This window comes from Rhinoderma darwinii, chromosome 2 (genome assembly GCF_050947455.1).
Source record: "Rhinoderma darwinii isolate aRhiDar2 chromosome 2, aRhiDar2.hap1, whole genome shotgun sequence".
Classification (NCBI taxonomy): domain Eukaryota; kingdom Metazoa; phylum Chordata; class Amphibia; order Anura; family Rhinodermatidae; genus Rhinoderma; species Rhinoderma darwinii.
In genome coordinates this window covers 284,218,875-284,237,615 of record NC_134688.1, presented here as the reverse complement: position 1 = coordinate 284,237,615, position 18,741 = coordinate 284,218,875, and the positions used below count along the sequence as shown (strand labels likewise).

The 18,741-nt window shown below is 42.4% G+C and overlaps 1 protein-coding gene across 1 annotated transcript in view; it reads left to right on the top strand.

Annotated features, from left to right (window-relative positions):
* KIAA0319L (KIAA0319 like) overlaps window positions 1-18,741 on the top strand; it is a 139,605-nt gene that overhangs the window by 112,265 nt on the left and 8,599 nt on the right. The window contains exon 18 of the mRNA XM_075853361.1: window positions 4,133-4,275. Within this exon, the coding sequence (XP_075709476.1) occupies window positions 4,133-4,275 (143 nt within the window). The remainder of the gene's footprint in view (window positions 1-4,132; window positions 4,276-18,741) is intronic.

Below are 18,741 nucleotides of genomic sequence, written 5' to 3'. Positions count from 1 at the left end.
ATTTCAGTTTGATGTGGGGGCATATGTAATCTGTGCGGAGTACATCAGGGTATAATAAGAGGGTATAATAATGGGGTAAATAAATAATAATTCATAAATATGTGGCCGGTGTCGCACTGATAAATGGCGCCCAATCTTATCCGCTTTTGGAACACTGCACATTTTGCATCGCCATATTCTGAGAGCCAGAACTTGTTTTTATTTTTTCTCCACCGGAGCTGTCTGAGGGCTTATTTGTTGCGGGACAATCTGTAGTTTTCATTGGTACCATTTTAGGGTATTTTTTTATCACTTTTTATTTCATTTTTTTGGCAAACAATTCTGATGGTTTTTATTATTTTATTTTTTTTACGGCGTTCTCCCTGCGCTATGAATGACAATGTTACTTTATTCTGCGGGTCAGTACGATTTTCGGCGATGCCATATGTATATAGTTTTTTTTATGTTTTGCTGCGTCTGCACAATAAAATCACTTTTGTTTAAAATAATTTTTTTTTTTGTGTCGCCATATTCTGAGAGCCATAATTTTTTTATTTTTCCGTCAAAAAAGCCTTGGGAGGGCTTGTTTTCTGCGGGACGGGCTGTAGTTTTTAATGGTATAATATTGGGGTACATGCAACTTTTAGATCCCTTTTTTTATTCTGTTTTGAGAAGGGTAGTGACTAAAAAACTGCTTTTCTGGAAGTTTTATATTTTATTTTTTTACGGTGTTCACCGTGCGGGTAAAATAGCATGACATTTTTATAGTTCGGGTCGTTACGGACGCGGTGATACAACATATATGTACTTTTTTTAATGTGATACTTTTTTTTCCTATAATAAAAGACTACTTATGGGAAAAAAAGGCTGTTTATAGTGTTTTTTTAATGTGAAACTTTTATTTTTTTTTACTTTTTTACACCATTTTTATTAACTTGTTTTAACTTTTTTTTTTTGTCCCGCAGGCATGAAGCACTGATCGCTATTCTAATACACTGCACTACCTACATAGTGCAGTGTATTAGAGCTGTCGGCTATTCACTGACAGGAAGCCTATTAGGCTTCGCCTCCCAGCGGGCCTGTTAGGCTTCCTTACTAGGAAGCCATTGTTAGGCTACGGTTGCCATAGCAACCATCGGCACCCCCGTGGCTGCCGATGGTTGCCATTAACAACCATAGGGTGCGATCTAACCACCTAGATGCAGCGATCGCTGCATCTAAGGAGTTAATCGGTCAGATCGGAGCCTAGCTCCGGTCCTAGCCGTTAGAGCAGGATGTCAGCCGTGACAAACAGCAGACACCCGCGCCCGTTTCAACCATCATGGTTGCCGACAGGCTAGAATCAACTTCGATGCAGCGATCACGTTGATCGCTGCATCTAAGGAGTTAATCGGCCGGATCGGAGCCTAGCTCCGGTCCCGGCCTTTACAGCGGGGTGTCGGACAGCCAATACCCGGCGGTGATGGCGCTGGCTTAGCTTCTGAGCCAGCGTCATCACATACACATTTTCATGGAGATGTGATTGGTCAGTCTGCTGTGACTGACCAATCACAGCAATCGCCGGCCGGGGACCACTGTGATTGGGTGACAGTTTTTAGCCAGGACGCACCGGTGCGTCCTGGTGCGATAAGGGGTTAAAATCACATAAAACATTGTTTTATAAAAAAAGGATGAGTACAAATGTTTACATATCTTTTTACATATCCTTTAAAATTTCCCTCCTCTTTGCTCCTTTATCCACTTGCCCCCTCCTCGGACGCCCAGCCACATTGCTCAGCTGGCGCTGTGCTCCTCCTTCTTTTTCATAAAAAAATTATTTGGAACGTAAGAAAGCATTTTTTATTTTTTTTAAACTATAAGCTATTTAAGATGTGCCTAATTTATTAAGAGGCGCAAGACGGATGAATGGAAACCAGCATTGTTCCCAGGGAAAACATCGCAAAAATCTGCCGTTTAACTAACGCGTGTCAAAAATGGCTAAATGATGTCTGGTCCTTGACTTGAAACTATTAAAGGTGTTTTCCCACTATTAGCTTTTAACACCTATCTAAAGGATAGGTGATAAATGTATGATCGCTGGGGTCCCCACCACTAGCACTTCCACCAATCTCTAGAACAGGGGGCTCTTCACTGCAGGATAACAGCAAGGAAGATTTCGAATGGATCGGCAGTAACGCATGTGCACTGCCGCTCCATTCAAAGTCTATGGGAATGACAGAAATAGCTGAGCACTGTACTCGGCTGTGCCCGTCGGCCCCATAGACTTTGAATGGAGCAGTAGCGCACGTGCAATCCATTAAAAATGTTCCTCGCGGCAATCGTGCAGCGAGGAGGAACGGGGGTCAGGCCCCCAGCGATTATACATTTTTCACCTGTCCTTTGATGATGCTGATGTGGGAGATGGCCTGGTGGCACACTTTCCCCTTCTTTTTGCTTCTTGCCTTGTTTGATTGCAAATATAAGGTTATAAGCAGGAATAGTACTTCGACATGGGTGTTTATTTCCACAGCAAAATACGCAAACAAGCCATAGAGGCACATTATCGAAAACATGCATTCTGCTGAGCGGTATGCCATTCTACAGAACTAATCTACAACGGCCTGCCGCCTTGGTACACCGTGCACAATTTCATTGCTAAATCTATCCTGCAGTGTTATAGGGTAGTGAGATTACATGTGCAATCACCCAGTCACACACTGGCCACTCTAGAATGACCATTTAGTACTGCAGATAAAACAGTTGCGCTACAAAAAGTTTGCGGGGAGTGGGGGGGTCTGTGGGGCGTTTTATAGGCCAGTCTTAAAATGAAATACACTTGAGTAAGAAGCACATGATTTATTAAGAGGTGCAAGCCTATAAATAAATAAAGCGCATTTCTGTCAGTCCGTGCGCCAGAAAATCAAATCTACGCCATCCATATGTACATTTGCACTATAATTTAAGTTTCTGATGTCAATTATAGTCAATTTGTCTGGTTGCTGGTGTCCCCACACCTTCAACTTTAAAAAAATAAATAAATTTTTTTTATGCCGTTAAACCAGCGTAGAAATGTTAATAAATTCCCCCTCCTGTGTATATCTAGCATCTGTGTACAGCTGCAATACTGAATGGTGATTTGATTTAATTGTTGCAAGACATAATTGAGTTGTATTGAGTAGATGCTACTGTCATATTTTCATGTGACTGTTACTTAAACAAATCTATAGTTAAAAAAGACATACATCCGTATTTATCAAAACTGCCGAAGTTAAAACTGGCCTTGTAGCCCATAGTAAACCATAAACAGCTTTTATTTGTTCTGAGCTGTTTAGGAAATGAAAGTTAGCTCTGATTGGTTGCCATGTGCTGTTGGTATACCGCAAAATGCAGTGGTTTTAACCCGCGCAGCTTGTACAGGTGAAACACATGGTTTCAATGTGCATTATCTGTACAAGCCATGCAGTCAAAACAGATTTACGAGTACCCTTAAGTTGGTCATAGAAGAGCGACTAATGATCCAAACGAGTTCCTGGTTATTAACTATAATAATTTGGTCTATGGTACTAAAACCTGTTCTGGCTAATGACTAATGGCCCCATATGTTTGAACACTTATCGGACATGCTTTCAAATTTCTTAGACTGCGTGGGTACTCAACTGGCCAACTAAGGGTCCTTTAACACAGGCCAATATGGGCTTTGGAAACGAGCGCCGATCAACGAGGCAGTTCGTTGATCGGCGCTCGTTTGATCCTTTCACAAGCAGCAATGATTGGTTATATATAGAGATGAGCAATCGTCACTACGATCGCTCGTCCCATACGTTTCTATCATGTCGGCAGCACATCTCCCTGTTTACACAGGGAGATGTGCTGCCGACAACAACATTTAATGCTGCATAAACTATATGATTAGTCGATGAACAACCAGTTGCTCGTTCATCGGCTGATCGTTGCCCTGTTTAATAGGACCTAAACTCTTAGACATCATATATACATAAAATTAACTTTTAGGAGAATTCAGATATGTACTCAAAAAATATTTTGTTGATGTGTTCACAATGCTCTGTTTTTTTAATTTTATTTTACCGTAAGAATATATTATAATGAATCTTATATGGATGATTGTTTGTATTTTGTTTTTTTCGATTGCCATTTATGTTCTCTTCACTTTCAGCACTAAAGTGGTTTTCTATGTCAAGAATCAGCCTCCTCATTCAGTTATGAATGGGTATCAGCTCGCCTGTACGCTCCGCAATGAACTACGCAAACAGCAAAATGACTTCCTTATCTTCAGAGCACTTGAGATCGATACATTCAGTAAGTGAGCACTTACCTCTCCTTTTAAACATTAAAATTGTGATCTGTGAACTTTTATCCCATAAGAAAGTGTACATATGACACATATCTGCCTAAATGTACAGTATGCTACAATCGAACGGAGTACTTGACTGCTCCTCGGAGCCCTAGGCTTTCTAGGTTGCTTATTTCTTTAGTCCTCCATTATGACAGTGCTATAGGGACAGTTTAGCTTTCATTTTTCTAGCATAGGTAATAAAATCAAATTTAAAAAAATGTGATTAATCCCTTTTTAAGCCAAGTGCATTTTCGATGACAATCAATGTCAAGTTCAATGAACTTTCGGAGCAAAAATCCAGGTGTTTACATGGGGCAGAAAAGGTCTTCCCACAGGTCTGTGGCTTCCAATAAATAATCATAGGAATATAAAATATAATTATTATTCACAATTTTCAAACAATTGAAATCATCTGGTAGTTCTCATAAGCCTTTAACATTTTATATCTGCACTTGAAAGCAAAAAAAGGCCCTATGGTAAAGGGAAATTGAATACAATATGCAGTATGTCTATTTGCCTGGTCTTAGGCATTTAACAAGAAAATATAAAAATCAAGTGGTCAGGAAACACATGCACTAGAGGGGTCAGCAACCTTCGGCACTCCAGCTGTTCTTAACCAACAATTCCCAGCATGCACTGGCAGATTTTGGCAGGAATAATAAATCCCTTGGCTGTCAGGGCATGCTGGGAGTTGTATTTTTACAAGAGCTGGAGTGCAGAAGGTTGCTTACTCCTTCATTAGATGGTATTGGAGGTGTGGCATGGAGTACGATCGTGAGAGCATTCACTCCAGGAGCTCCATGGGAGTAGCTGTTCTATGGTCAGTATCCAAAAAGGGGTATCAGCTGTGGTTGCCTGAAGCAAGTATACGTTCTCTGGAGGATCTCCTGCTGCCGCCTATTATTTTATTTTTTTAAGTGGAAGTTTCTCCTTCCCCATTCATATTACTGTTACTTGTTACTGCTACCTGTTACTGCTATCTGTAGCTGCTGCCAGTCATCCCGTGCACGTCTTGACTCTGTAACTGTGATTGTGTCGAGTGTGTTCCTACTGCTGCCGTTTCTTTTTTACAATGCCGGCGAAGCGTAGAGGGGGTTTGAGTGGGACAATCCGTCTGACCTCTCGCCCATCTCGACCACCATCACGTGGCCGGGGGGGGGGGGGTGAACGCGGCTCAGAACGAGCAGAGCTGATAGAACTCATTTTATTCCACAGCACATAACTTATATTCCAGACTGGATCTATTCCTTATCAAACACCAAAATTTGCCATCCGTGCAAGATGCTACAATAGACACAATAACTTTTTCAGATCATGCTCTAATTACAATGACCATCTTACTAAAATCGCCGATACCAGTGGCAATGGAAGGTTAATCTCTTATTACTAGAGGATGAGATAATAGCTGAAGATATTCACCAATCAATCATGGAATTCTTCCTACTCAACGATAAAGGGGATGTAGACCCAGGTACACTTTGGTAAACTCATAAATGTGTAATCAGAGGGCTCTTTATTAAACAAGGTACACGGTTAAAAAAAGAACGCTTTTTATCTACTAATACTCTACTGGCACAAATCAAAGAATTAGAACTCTCTCATAAACAGTCATCCGTTTCATTACTTCGGAAACGCGAGGAATTAAGTACTTTGCTTTTGTCCAAAGCAAAATCTACCCTTTCTAAATGTAGAAGACATTTTTACGAATATAGTAACAAAGGCAGTAAGTCAGTGGCCAAAGCATTGCGCCTACGACAAGCAAGTACATATGTATCACAAATAGCTACCCCAAATAATTCTAGATCCAACCTCGCAACAGAGATAGCAGCGGATTTCCGAGATTTTTACGCAGCTCTATACTCAATAGACTCAAAAAATTCTGCTACAGCATCAGTAGAATTTCAATCTCGGGTCCGGAAATACATCCTGGAGTCGGGCCTTCCATGTCTACAATCTGAACTAACATGCGTTGGAAAACTTAATTACTGAGCAGGAATTACTATGTGCAATAGAAGATACCCACAAGGATAAAGCACCAGGTCCCAACGGATTTACTGTCCCTTACTATAGGAAATTTCTATCTTCCCTAAGCCCATACCTAATCAAAGCTTTTAATTCCATACTGCTAACAGATACATTCCCAAACGACTCGCTCAGTGCGTATATTACGGTAATCCCAAAGTCAGGGAAGGACCTTACTCAATGTGGTAATTATCGTCGGATTTCGTTATTAACCGTTGATATTAAATTATTTGCCAAAATTCTATCTAATACCACTATTAAGGGGCTCCATTCATTCGGACCAGGCTGGTTTCACAGTGGGGAGGAAAGCAAGAAATAATACTGTCAGGGCCATTAACCTTATCCATAAGGCAAAATCTACAAATACAGAATTTATGATTCTGTCGACTGATGCAGAGAAAACCTTTGATAGGCTAAACTGGGTATTTATGTCGGAGACATTACGACATCTGGGACTGAAAGAAAATATGCTTATATGGATAATGTCCTTATATAGTGGCCCGTCAGCGAGAGTCCGGGTGAATGGAATCCTTCAGATTCTTTCTCCATGCAAACTGGTACTAGATAGGGCTGCCCCTTTCTCCTTTGATCTTTATTTTGTCGTTGGAACCTTTCCTGAGCGGAATACGGGCACAGCTTGAAATAACAGAGATATGTACAGGATCACAAGAAGATAAGGTAGCTGCATATGCTGATGATCTTCTATTTTTTGTGACCAACCCAATTATTTCAATTCCGAATCTTATTCAAGAATTTAATCTGTTTTCCCAATTATCTAACTTTAAGATTAACTGTACCAAATCGGAGGCTTTGAATGTTAATCTCCCACCTACAGTCATTTACTTTTAAATGGAATAATAAGGCCCTGAAATACCTGGGGGTGCTTCTTCCACCAAACACTAAAGACCTTTACAGACTGAATTTTTTCCCCTCTTGTCTAATATTCAAGCGGATAGTAATAGATGGACAAGGGGAGCGTTTACCTGGTTGGGACGTTGTACAATTTTTTAAATTAATATATTACCACGTATTTTATATCTATTTCAGACACTCCCAATTAAGATCCTTACCTCATTTTTTAAAATAATCAAAGCTAGGACATTCACTATTGTGTAGATCAAGGGAGAGAGGAGGGCTTGCCCTCCCTGACATAGAATCATACTATTTAGCTACCCATCTAGTTCGGGTATTGGCAGGGGCGTAGCTAGAGGCTCATGGGCCCCGATGCAAAAATTCTAACTAGGCCCCCGCCCCCCCCCAGAAACTTCTCATGGCCGACGTTCCGCAGCTTTCAGTTGCATCGCTGGGTCTCCTAAGTGACCCAACAATGCAGCACTAGCAGCCGGGGCGTCACTAAGGCTGGGTTCACACACCCTATTTACGGACGTAATTCGGGCGTTTTAGCATTGAATTACGTCCGAAAATGCGGCTCAAAAGCGTTGGCAAACATCTGCCCATTCATTTGAATGGGTCTTACGATGTTCTGTGCCGACGGTCATTTTTTTTTACGCGCCGCTGTCAAAAGGCGGCGCGTAAAAAAGACGCCCGCGTCAAAGAAGTGCCTGTCACTTCTTCAGACGTAAATGGAGCCGTTTTCCATGGACTCCATAGAAAAACAGCTCCAATTACGTCCGTAATGGACGCAGCAAAAGACGCCTGCACATGCCATTACGGCTGAAATTACGGTGCTGTTTTCTCCTGAAAACAGCACCGTAATTTCAGCCGTAACAGACGCTGCCGTGTGAACATACCCTAAGGGCTTAAAATGTCAGGGAAATAGCCCCAATACATATGTGTCCGCCCAAAAAAAAGTGTGTATATGAGACAGCATAGCATATCTATAGCACTACGACCCTATAAACTATGGATAGGATTAGATACAGTGGATCAGCAGACAGTATCACACATGATCGGATTAGATAGAGTGGATCAGCAGACAGTATCACACAGGATAGGATTAGATACAGTGGCTCAGAAGGCAGTATCACACATGATAGGATTAGATACAGTGGCCCAGCAGACAGTATCACACATGATAGGATTAGATACAGTGGCTCAGCAGACAGTACCACACATGATAGGATTAGATACAGTGGCTCAGCAGACAGTACCACACATGATAGGATTAGATACAGTGGCTCAGCAGACAGTACCACACATGATAGGATTAGATACAGTGGCTGGGCAGACAGCATCACACATGATAGGATTAGATACAGTGGCTGAGCAGACAGTATCACACATGATAGGATTAGATACAGTGACCCAGCAGACAGTATCACACATGATAGGATTAGATACAGTGGCTCAGCAGACAGTACCACACATGATAGGATTAGATACAGTGGCTCAGAAGGCAGTATCACACATGATCGGATTAGATATAGGGCCCAGCAGACAGTATCACACATGATTGGATTAGATATAGGGCCCAGCAGACAGTATCACACATGATAGGATTAGATACATGGCGCAGCAGACAGTATCACACATGATAGGATCAGATACAGGGCTCAGCTCGCTGACATTGCGGCTCTAGCGCTGGACCCAGGATAGGTAAGAATAATAATTTTGCTTCTTTATGTGTTACTGATTATTTTTGTGTGTTTGTGTTTTTTTAGAGGTTTGGTTGTTGGACTTCGGATTCGAGGACTTCAATGACGGCGTTTTTTTTATTCTCAATAAAATGGTTAATGAGGGTTGTGTTTTTTTATCTCAATGAAATATTTTTTCTATGTGCTTGTATCTTTTTAAACTTTATTATCACCGCCTTAGTAATGGCCGCTGGCTGATTGACAACCTCCATTACTAAGGCGAGGCTTAATGTTAGCCGGTGCAGAGGCTACACTAACCCCCATTATTACCCCGGTACCCACCGCCACCAGGAGCACTGGGAAGAGCCGGGTACGAACCAGTATCCGACCATCTGTAGTGACGGGCAGGCACCGGGGTGGCCGCAGGCTGTTAGTATTAGGCTGGGGAAGGCCAAAGACAGTGGCCCTTCCCACCCTGGTAATGCTGCCTGCTGCTGCTGTGTTGTATCTGGCTGGTTATGAAAATTGGGGGGGACCCCACATCGTTCTTTCCAATTATTATTTATTTATTTATTTTTTTAAATGACGTGGGGTCCCCCCCATTTTTCATAACCAGCCAGATACAATAAAGCAGCAGCAGCCTAGCATCACCAGGGTGGGAAGGGCCACTGTTTTTGGCCTTTCCCCTCCTGATACTACCAGCCTGCGGCCGCCCCAGTGGCAGACCATCACTACAGATGGTCAAGTACTGGATGGTACCCGGCTCTTCCCAGCACCCCTGGTGGCGGTGGGTACCGGGGTAATAAAGGGGGTTAGTGTTAGCCTCTGCATCGGCTAACACTAAGCCCCGCCTTAGCAATGGATGCTGTCAATCAGCCGGCGGCCATTACTAAGGCGGTAGTAATATAGTTTAAAAAAAAACACAAAGACATAGAAAAAATATTTTATTGAAATAAAAAAAAACCCACACAACCCTCATTAACCATTTTATTGATAACAAAAAAAAAAGCCGTCATCGAAGTAGTCCTGGAATCCGACGTAGTCCAACGACCAAACCTGTAAGAAAACACACAAAAAATGATTAGTAACACGTGTTAGGCTTAGATACAGGGCCCATGTGTGATATTGTCTGTGGGACCCTGTATCTAAGCCTACCACAACGTAGGCTTAGATACAGGGTCCAGCAGACAGTAATCTTATACAGTATAAGATTACTGTGTGCTGGGGCCCTGTATCTAAACCGACAGTGTGGTAGGCTTAGATACAGGGCCCATCAGACAGGATCACACATGGGCCATGTATCTAAGCCTACCATGTGATTGTCTTAGATACAGGGCCCAGCACACAGGATCACACAATCTGTGATCCTGTCTCATGGGCCCTCTAAGCCTGCTACATCGTAGGCTTAAAGGGGTTGTGCAGTCCCTAAACATTGATGGCCTGTCCTCAGGATAGGCCAAGAATAGCTGATGTGTCTGGGTCCGAATTCCAGGACTTTCCTGGTTCCGGATCGCAGCGGAGGTCCTGACGTCACAGCGCTATGCGCCGCGCACAACATCGAGAGGACAGAACTTCCGCCGCGGCTGAAGAGGAAGGTAAGATTAGTTGCCCTGACTGGCGGGGTCCGACTCCCGGGATCCGCCAATCAGCTGTTTTGAAGGGGCCGCAGCACTCGTATGAGAGCTGCTCCCCTTCATTTCACTACTCGCTCACACTGTCAATCGCCGACACGGATTCACAGTGTGACCGGAATGAAGGGGAGCAGCTCTCGTACGAGTGCTGCGGCCCCTTCAAAACAGCTGATTGGCGGATCCCGGGAGTCGGACCCCGCCAGTCAGGGCAACTAATCTTACCTTCCAGAGAAAAATATGAAAAAATCCTCCAGCTCACCTTGTCACAAGAAGGGTATGGGAATCAGCAACACGGATCCTCGTGTCGGAACCGCAATTAACTAATTACACACAAGACAGACTGGCTATAAAGGATTTAGACTTCACAGTCAGACTTAACACAAGCCATGACTAAGGACCTAGTGAAGGTCTGAAACGCGTAGGCTACCGCCTATCTTTCTCTTTTTTTTTTTCCCTCTGTACGCTGGACAATACCCACTTGTCACTAACTGCTGCTCGTAGCTTCTCTGCTGCGATTTTAACCAAGATAAATAAAACTTGGGAACAGATTCCCGTTTTAACAGATATTGCACCCTCAGCGCTGGATCCAACTCCCCTAATCTTACCTTCCTCTTCAGCCGCGGCAGAAGTTCTGTCCTCTCGATGTTGTGCGCGGTACATAGCGCTGTGACGTCAGGACCTCCGCTGCGATCCGGAACCAGGAAGGTAAAGTCAGTCTGTTACTATAGTAACAGGGGCCCGCGGCCCGAGTTACTATAGTAACTTTTTATTGATGTGGTGCGGGGGGCTGTGGGCCCCCTGGCTTCGGGGCCCGATCGCAGATAGATAGATAGATAGATAGATAGATAGATAGATAGATACTTTGTCTGTTATGCTAAACTGTCAGCCCTGAGGTGTGACTGCTCAGCATGACAGACATACATACACACAGTGAAGGGGTTAAGAACTGGATTACTAGTTGCTACTTACATCTGCTGTGGGGTCAGCAGCTCGTACTGCAGGGGAGCAGCAGACACGCACACCATCTTCTTGCTGTAGCCATTCCTTTCCCTCTGAACAGGTCACGAGGAAGAGGGAAACAGCAAGAAGTGAGCTGATTGGGTGGACAGTACAGTGGGCGGGGCTGGGTCTTGTAAGATGAGTGGATTCATCTATCATTCACTTTCCACCCTCTTGTTCCCCCTCCACACAATGACTGTCTGACAGCTGAGCTGCCACCAATGCTTTAAGCTACATTACTGGGTCTCTTTTGTACCACAGCAGGGACCCAGCAATGTAGAGCAATCATTGCAGCGCTAGTGTGGTGAGGGGGGCCTGCGGGCCCCCCTAGCTACGGGGCCCGGTCGCAGTTGCGACCGCTGCGACCCCTATAGCTACGCCACTGGGTATTGGATTGGTATAGACATATGAAAGAAAAACCTTGGGTTGGCTTAGAGCAATCTTTTACAAAAATCCCACTTATGGCTTCCCCATGGATTGAACCTAAATACCTAAAAGATTTGCAATCCCATCCAACTATAGGGTCAACACTGGCTTGTTGCTCGAATATAGTGGTGAGGTAATAATTTCTGCCAACATACTCTCCTCTGTATCCTATTTTGGGGAATCCTCGCTTTGTACCTGGTTTAGAAGATCTTTCGAGTGTGGATCTCTAATGTGAAATTCCGTGCATCTGATTTCATTTCAGGTTCTGATTGGCTTACAACCCCTGGAATTATCGGCTATTGAAGATCCTAGTCCATTAGGTCCTTGGAGAGTACTCCAACTTTGTTACTTTTGTACCTCTCTAACTCAAAGCGTATTATTTAGAGGTACAGAAACGCCGTTTGAGGCCCTTTGTCTACCGTAGGTTCAGGATTATTAAAACATACACTATCCATGACTTACTTGTTGCTTCAAAATCCTCCAGATCAATCGCCACCGCCATATCTTCTTAAATGGGAAACAGATTTGGAACTATCCTTATCTCCGGCACAGCGGACTCATATTCCTACATTAATACATAAATCGTCTATTAGTTCTCGATATCAAGAGACGAGTTACAAAATACTGACCAGATGGTATAGAGTCCCATCTCGCTTACACACAATCTTTCCGGAGATCTCATCTATGTGTTGGAGATGTAATGAGGCGGAGGGTACTCTTCTACATATTTTTTGGTCGTGTCCAAAGTTATCTTCTTTTTGGGAGAAAATAAGGTGGGTGATAAGGGAAGTAACAGATGAGACCGTTCCATCAGATCCTGCACTATTTTTGCTTCATCACTGTGATGTACCAATAAAAATATACAAGCATTCATTACTCTGCTTTTTAGTCTTGGCAGCAAGACTAGGTATTCCAATTTTGTGGAAAAAAAAACACAACTCCCATTATATTTCAGTGGATTACTAAGGTTAATGAAGTAATGCTAATGGAAAATCTGAGCTCTTCGATAAAAGGTGGTTACGACAAATATTACAAAACATGGCAGAAATGGATTGAGTTTCAAGATACGGAAATATATGGAGTTCTTTTGCGGTTGATACTCCTGACTGTCTTATTTAACTAGTTTTTTTGTTTTTTTTTTGTTTTTTTAGGGGGGGGGGAAGAAGGGGTTAAAAAAAAAAAAAAAAGATGGTATTGTATCCTGCCTTCTTCTGTCCATAACACTTTGTAGATTGCCTCCTGCTTTGCTGGAATTTTGGCGTCCGCAAAAGAATTTATATTTGAACATATGCAGAAAATAAAACTCACTATAACTTCAAAAATAATACATAACTAAAATACAGTATTTGTATGAAAGAATTATAACATGCATTTAAATGTAATACTAAAATATTATAATAAAATAATCAATGTATTATTGTATCCAGATGAATATATTTATGAAGTAATAGACTTGTGTGGATACAGACATATCCACAAAGGTTTGCAGAATAAGCGGCACAGATCTACAATAGAACTTTGAATCAAACACTAGTTTGAATGAACAAAACATTATTCTTCCACTACTTTGCCTGCAAGAGAAATATCTTCACAAGGGCCTTTTCTTATGTATAAACCAAGATAGTAAACCTATTACACATACATAGAAACATTTTCTTTGCCCGTGATCATTATCTCTCCATTTGTAACAATTAATAGCCAAGGAACGGACTTTGCAAAAATAGAAGTGGTCAAGTATTCTCACTTTTGTACTAGTCTAAACATTTTATTGGTATTAAAACATTCTGATAAATTATTCTACAGACATTGTATTACTTATTTTGCATTGATCCTATATTAGCATGTATTTTAGCCCAGAGCTGCATTTACAATACTGCAAGCTTCAAAGCAAAACTCTGAGCCAGTAGAAAATGCTCGATGTATGCTTAGTGCTTGCTCTGGTGATTCTGGGAAACATATTCTTCACGCCATCTACTTTACAGTGATTTGATGTAGAAAAAATGAATTCCCAGTGCATTATAGGAGCTGATCTAAGCTTTTTGGTGTGTGTCCGACAAGAAATGTTGATTGTTTCTAATAACAAGTAGTAGAATTGTAAAGGCAGCTCTGGGATATGAAACAGACTTAGGATCAGTACAAGATAACTAATATGATTTACTTACAAAGTTACTCAACTTTTTATGTAGATAACATATATATATATATATATATATATATATATATATATATATATATGTGTATTTATATATATATATATATATATATATATATATATATATATGTATATATAAGTTATATATACATATAGTATGTAGTTCTTATAGGTAGACTTAAGGTCCTTTTACACTGGCACATTTTGGCTGTAACAACGAGCGCTCGTTTGCTCTTTTCACAAGAATCTATGTATGAGGACAAGCGCTCCCCATAGATAATGGACATGATGGATACATTTCTATCATGTCAGCAGCGCGTCTCCCTGTTTACACAGGGAGATGTGCTGCTGGCAACGATAGTCTTTTAGGCTGCCAAAGCAATACACTCAGCCGATGAACGAGCGCTTGATCGATTCCCTGTTTACACAAGGTAATGATCGGGAATGAGCGTTCTGTGAATTCTAGTTTGCCCGATAATTGCCCCATGTAAAAGGGCCCCTAGATTTCGGTAGCTAAAACCGATTAGGCTCCCTTCACACACAAATGCTGCAGAATTTCCATCTGGAATTCCTGTGCGGAAAGTCCACAGCGTTTAATCAAGATAAATTGACGTGCTGCAAATTAGGAATCCGCACCGCTGGTCAATTTTTTTTGCATGTGTTTTCTGCAGATTTTTTTCTGCATCATATAGATGACATTTGTTACATTTCATCCACTTTGCTGCTACTGTAATACAATGCGGGATTTCCAGACGTAAATTCTGCTGCATTTATGTATCGTGTGCAGGAGGCTCTAAATGTTTTTTCTAATTTGAGGTTTATACGTGTTCTTAGTCGTTTGAACAACGTGTTATGCAGAGATTCTATAATTGTTGTTAACAATAATACTGTGTCAATGCTTAGTATTCCGTATGCTAGATTTAATTAGATCTCTTCTGTTCTAGTTCCATTTTTGCATGTGCTTCGTAATGAATGTGTCATTCTTATCATGGTATTTAGTGAGTGTACGGCACTCTGGTATAAGGTGGTGCTCGAGTAGGATTCCACTCCTTAATAGTAAATATATAAGGACTCGGCACTCAGGTTTGTGGTGCAATAAGTTGTAATTTTTATTTTGCAATCCACTTATAAACGTTTTCGGTCTGCATAGGCTTCATCAGATAATTCTATACAAAACAGAACAAAAGAAAATATAATAGTACAACACCCATAATGTCCATATATGAAAATACAAATCAGTGTAATAGTGTAGAAACGATATAGGCAAAATGAGGATAGAGTAAACTGTGGTAAATATCACCATGGTACGTTAGTAATTATCTTACTATATTCTGACGACATATAGTATATGCGAATTGTCGTTACTTATTTCTATTATATTTTTTTAAGTTTTTTGCTGTATTTTTTTTTTCTTCCATATGGTGGAAAGTATTAAAAATCAAATAATAATTTGACATGTTTTCCTATGTTGGCCACCAGGGGGGAGCACTTCCCAGAATTACAGCAAGGTGAATAAGGCAAAGCAACCTGACTCACAGCTGCTGTAAATGTGGGAGGGAATCTCACCCCCCCCCCCTCTCACAAGCCAGGAAAAGGTGTCTTCAAATTGCTAAGCAGTGTCCGGCAGCAATTTTGGGTGTGTTAAAGGACACACCAAAAGGCTAAGGGTATGTTCACACGCTTACTAAACAAAGGGAAAACAGCTCATGATTTTCAGCCATTTTTTAATCAAACTCACGTTTTTTAACGGCCGTTTTTGGAGCTGTTTTTCTATAAAGTCAATGAAAATCGGCTCCAAAAACGTCCCAAGAAGTGATGCGCACTTCATTTTGGTGGGCGTCTTTTTACGTGCTGGTTTTGGAAAACGACCACGTAAAAAACGCCCTGTCGGAACAGAACGCCGTATTTCCCATTGAAACCAATGGGTAGATGCTTGTAGGCGTTCTGCTTCCGATATTTCAGCTGTAAACATTGTGTGTGGCCTTACCCTTAGGGCTTATTCAAACGAACGGGATATACGTCCGTGCAACACGCGTTTCACAGACCTATATTAGTCTATGGGGCCGTGCAGACAGGTGCGTGATTTTCATGCATCGTGAGTCCGCTGCGTATAAGTCACGACATGTCCGTTCTTTGAGCGTTTTTCACGCATCACGCACCCATTGAAGTCAATGGGTGCGTGAAAACCACGCATGTCGCACGGAAGCACTTCCGTGGGACGCGCGAGATTTTCGCGCAGCTGCCATCATTATGACACTCCGTTTGGATGTTTGTAAACAGAAAAACACGTGGTGCTTTTCTGTTTTCATTCATCCTTTTCACCGCTGTTGCGCCAATCACGCGCGTCCCACGGAAGTGCTTCCGTGCGACATGCGTGGTTTTCACGCACCCATTGACTTCAATGGGTGCGTGATGCGCGAAAAATGCTCAAAGAACGGACATGTTGTGACTTTTACGCAGCGGACTCACGCGCAAAAAAACACGGACTGTCTGCAAGGCCCCATAGACTAATATAGGTCCCTGCGACGTATAACACGCTCGTGTAAATGAGCCCTTAGAATGATGAAAGTGAAGTGAATGACTTTTCAGTTGACCGGTTCACACGCCGTGTATTTCATACGTTTTTTTTTTTTGCACATTTTACGTGCAAAAAAACGCATTAAAAAAACACTTGATTTTGCGTGTTTGGGGGCATTTGTGTGAGGGGGGGGTGCTCGCCGCTGATTCTTCAAAACAGCTAATAAGCGGCTATGAAGTATTAGCGGCGCCCGTGCACACTCTGCTCTGCCACACACACACGGGAAATGTCTTAAAGGGGTCGTCCAGGAAAACATGGCGCCGCACCTGTCCTCAGGTCGTGTGTGGTATTACAGCTCTGTCCTATTCACTTCAATGGAGGTGAACTGCAATATCAGACACAACCTGAGGACAGGTGCGGCGCTGTGTCTCCAATCCAGATACCCCTTCTGTCCTGAGATGACCCGACGGGGGAGGCGGGTGTCAAAACCACCCACCGCCATCACTGCAGACAGAACCACACAACTACGGCATGAGGGCAGGGCTTGTCCAGAGTGTACTGTCTCTTGTTATGGACAGAGTTATAGTCACATGAACCCCGTCTGATGAATCGGTAACCTAGGTCCGATCACATGACAGAGGGGGATCACCAAAAACGCTGTGCACCCTCAGCCCGTCCATCCAGCCCTTTCCTGGTTATATCTGCTTCTGGGAAAGCTGGGTGACCACCATTACCCCTCCTACTGGAGTGTGTTTGGGGATGTGACTAATGAACCTCTCAAACTCAGACCCCTGAACGGTAAATCTCTCTAGTTGTGCTGAGACTGTTTGGGAACGTGACTAATGAACCTCTCAGTCTCAGCACAATTAGAGAGAGTTATCGTTCAGGGGTCTGGGAAAGCTGGGTGACCACCATTACCCCTCCTAGTGGAGTGTGTTTGGGGATGTGACTAATGAACCTCTCACACTCCAGTAGGAGGGGGCAATGGTGGTCACCCACCTTTCCCAGACCCCTGAACGGTAAATCTCTTTAGTTGTGCTGAGACTGAGAGGTTCATTAGTCACATCCCCAAACAGTCTCAGTACAACTAGAGAGATTTACCGTTCAGGGCTTTCCCTGTACAGTTGCATCATGTGTCCTTCATACAAAAGGGGGGGCGTCGGGGGGGGTCACGAGAGCGGGGGTCTGTGAGATAGAGAGAGGGACAGACATAGAGACGCACATCTTACCTGCAGTGCAGCCGATCTTAATGATGGCGCCTGCTATCTCCCTGCAAACAGCTGATCTGCTGTGTGACTCTGACCTGCGTCTGCGCAGTACAGAGCCAGAGAGCAGAGTCAATGGAACGGCTCCCGTTCATTGACTCCTATGCACTGTAGCTGCCATATTCCATCTCAGTATGTGTCGTTAATCGACACATACAGAGATGAAAAACAAAATGGCAGCCCGCATAGAGAAGTAAAAGAAAGAAAAAAGTAAAACACAAACACAAATAAATAAAATGTATTTTAATAACATACTAAAAGCAATATTATATTTAAAAAAAAAGTTTTTTCGCGACACCCGTCCTTTAAGTTACAATTAAGTATACTGTCTATAATAGCTGTGATATACCTCCTCACTATATCAAGAGTAATGGCCAAAGTAAATTCTCTCAAGTTACATAAAGTGAAAGTACATATTAATATACATGTCCTATTCTCTATTCGAAACGCTCACAATTAAGTAACTTAGGAGGGTGTCCCATAATATATGCTGCAAAGAAAAAAAGAGAAATGGGAAAGACATCTTACCGGATTGCTCGGGAACAAAGTATACAAAACAAGCATGTAAGACTGTGCATCGCTCTCATACGCAACATCCGTTGCTGTAGGAAATGGCGCCAAGTCAAGGTGTTTTCAGCCTGTATTTAAGGATATTTCACCTCATGTGATCCATGACATTGCTGACACGCAGCGTCATGACGTGGACCCATCATGTGATCATCCAAAGCCAGTCATGATTAATATAAGAGACGTCTGTGCCTGGTAAGTCACATGATGTAAACAAAATATAAATACGTGACTAACAATAACACGCTTGATAGAATAAAACAAGATTAATTTCATTCCCGACAATGCGGCAAGATGATGGGGGCATCCTCCAAG